The sequence below is a fragment of the Aplysia californica genome, unplaced genomic scaffold (genome assembly GCF_000002075.1).
Source record: "Aplysia californica isolate F4 #8 unplaced genomic scaffold, AplCal3.0 scaffold00742, whole genome shotgun sequence".
Taxonomy (NCBI): Eukaryota; Metazoa; Mollusca; class Gastropoda; order Aplysiida; family Aplysiidae; genus Aplysia; species Aplysia californica.
The window spans coordinates 353,972-356,517 of NW_004798012.1; the positions used below are offsets into that span (position 1 = coordinate 353,972).

A 2,546-nucleotide genomic window follows, 5' to 3' on the forward strand; every position below is an offset into this window, starting at 1 on the left:
CTTCCATACTTCAGGAGGAGAGCGTGCATAATTTGAAACCTTGGCCGATCAACGTCTTGTTTGGTTTCGTGTCCTTCTTAGAACAAACCAGCGAGAAAAGGGAAACGTGTCAAAAGGCCGATCAACGTCTCGTGCTGTTCGCTGTTCTTCTAAGAACAGAACACCGAGAAAGCGTGAACCGTAAAACGTAACTTTGGCGACGTAACAAAGTTGCTACCAGTCAGACACCGTCCAGTCGTCATATTTCTCTCAAAGTCACTGTCACAGGAAGACGTTTCATCCTGGTGACAGATCACAAGCCGCTGATTGCCCTATTTAGACCAACGAAGCCAATTCCAGCTCCGGCAGCACATCGACTTGCCAGATGGGCTCTGACTCTGAGCCAATACGACGTCACCATAGAGTATCGCAAGATATCAGCGCACGGCAATGCAGACGCCCTTCGTAGATTGCCACTAGGGGCGGATCCATCTTTTGATAGGGAGGAGACTGGTGCAGACTCAGCAACTACCTGCACCATAAAACGTCGCTCGACACTGCACAGCTTGCCACGAGCACCAGAAGCTGCCCCCTAAGCAGCCATCTCGCCCATGGATCACCCCCGACGAACCTTGGAGCCGCGTCCGTATTGACCACGCCATCAACTTCAGAAGTCACAACTGGATGGTCATGGTGGACGCATTCTCCAAGTACCTCATGTCCTCGATAACAACCAAGGCGACCACCCGGAGACTCGACGAGGACTTTGCTCACTTTGGCTATCCACACGCCATTGTGACGGAAAACGCCACCTGTTTTTCGTCAGCCGAGTTCCAGACCTGGTGTGAGCAGCGGGGCATTCTACACCTGCACGGAGCCCCCTACCATCCCGAGTTCGAGATGAGCCGGTGCCAGCTCGTCGTCTCAGCAAAGACAGCCCATGCTTCGCGCTTTCCTACAAAGGTGGGGGTAAGGACAGATGGAAGCCAGCTGTGGTGACCGCCTTCCTGGGTCACAAACTCTACGAGGTCCGTGTGTTACCAGACGGCCCGATGTGGAAACGACATGAGGATCAACTTCGCCCTCGACACACACGTCACCAGCCGTGACATGGACATATTGTGAACTTTGACATTTCTCAGGTTGCGATTGCTTCTGGGAACACTTTAGTCTTCAGATACCTTCAGACTGAAGGGGAGGTGTTATGTAAGGGAAATAATTAGACCTACTTGTGGTTCCATCCCTTGGCAGGACATTGGCTATTAAGTTGTTCCCCTAAGTAGAAACACTTCCGTGTTGTTTATTGTGTCATTTTCATATCATATGTCATGTTTGTATTTCATATTCTTTGCCACCGTTTACCATTAGGCTGGTGTTGTATTATTCTATGTGATAATGACTGAGACGTGTGATTGTCAATTATTAATGAAGGCATGTATTCTGTATCATGTAAATAATCTAACATGTTGTGTGCATATTGTTCCTTTTTACATTTTCATCATAAATAAACTGCTTCGTTATGTTCGACCCAAGACGAGACTCCTGTGTTCCTGATTGATGTTCAAGTTTGCTGTTACAAGTTTCCTGTACAACCTACAAGACTTAACACCAACCGTCTCCACTAGCTGTATTTTTTTTCTATTTTAAAATGTTATCCCCCAGTTGCGTTTTATTTTTTTTCTATTTTAAAATGTTATCCCCCAGTTGCGTTTTATTTTCTATTTTCCAACGGTCACCACTAGCTGCATTTAATCTTTTATTTTCCAACCGTCTCCACTACCCGTATTTTATTTTTTATTCTAAACCCGTCTCCACTAGCTGTATCTTATTTTCTACTTTCCGACTGTCTCTACTAGCTGTATTTTTTTTTTCATTTTAAAACTGTCTTGCCTAGCTGTATTTTATTTTTTTAATTTTCCAGCCGTCTCCATTAGCTGTATTTTATTTTTTATTTAAAAATCGTCTCCACTAACTGTAGTTTAAAAAAAATTAAATTAAACTGTCTCCACTTGCTGTATTTTCTTTTCTTTTTTTTTTTATTTCCACCTCCTGTTTTTATGTTCTATTCTCCAACCGTCTGCACCAGCTGTATTTTATTTTCTATTTTAAAACCGTTTAGGCTACTTGTATTTCAGCGTATATTTTCCAGCCGTCTCCACTAGCTGTATTTAAAAAAAGATTTTTCAACTGTCTGAACTTGCTGTATTATATTTTCTATTTTAAAAACGTTTAGGTTACTTGTATCTTATTATATATTTTCAAACCGTCTCCACTGGTTGTATTTTATTATTTTTTTTAACCGTTTTCCCCAGCTGTATTTTATTTTGTATTTTCCAACCGTCTCCTTTAACTGTATTTAAAAAATATTTATATATTTTTCAACCGTCTCCACTTGCTGTATGCTACTTTCTAATTTAAAATAATTTCCTCCAGCTGTATTTTATTTTCTTTTTTCCAACTGTCCCCACTAGATGCATGCTATTTTTCAACAATGTCCCCTAGCTGTATTTTATATTCTGTGAAAAAAATTTCTACCCTTCCTGTATTTTATGTTCTCTTCCCCAACC

The 2,546-nt window shown here is 41.8% G+C and overlaps 1 protein-coding gene across 1 annotated transcript in view; it reads left to right on the forward strand.

Annotated features, from left to right (window-relative positions):
* Window positions 1-978, forward strand: part of LOC101855376 (uncharacterized protein K02A2.6-like) — a 4,375-nt gene extending 3,397 nt beyond the window's left edge. Inside the window, exon 2 of the mRNA XM_005109017.1 lies at window positions 545-978. Coding sequence (XP_005109074.1) covers window positions 545-978 — 434 coding nt within the window. The remainder of the gene's footprint in view (window positions 1-544) is intronic.
* Window positions 979-2,546: the final 1,568 nt, after the last annotated feature.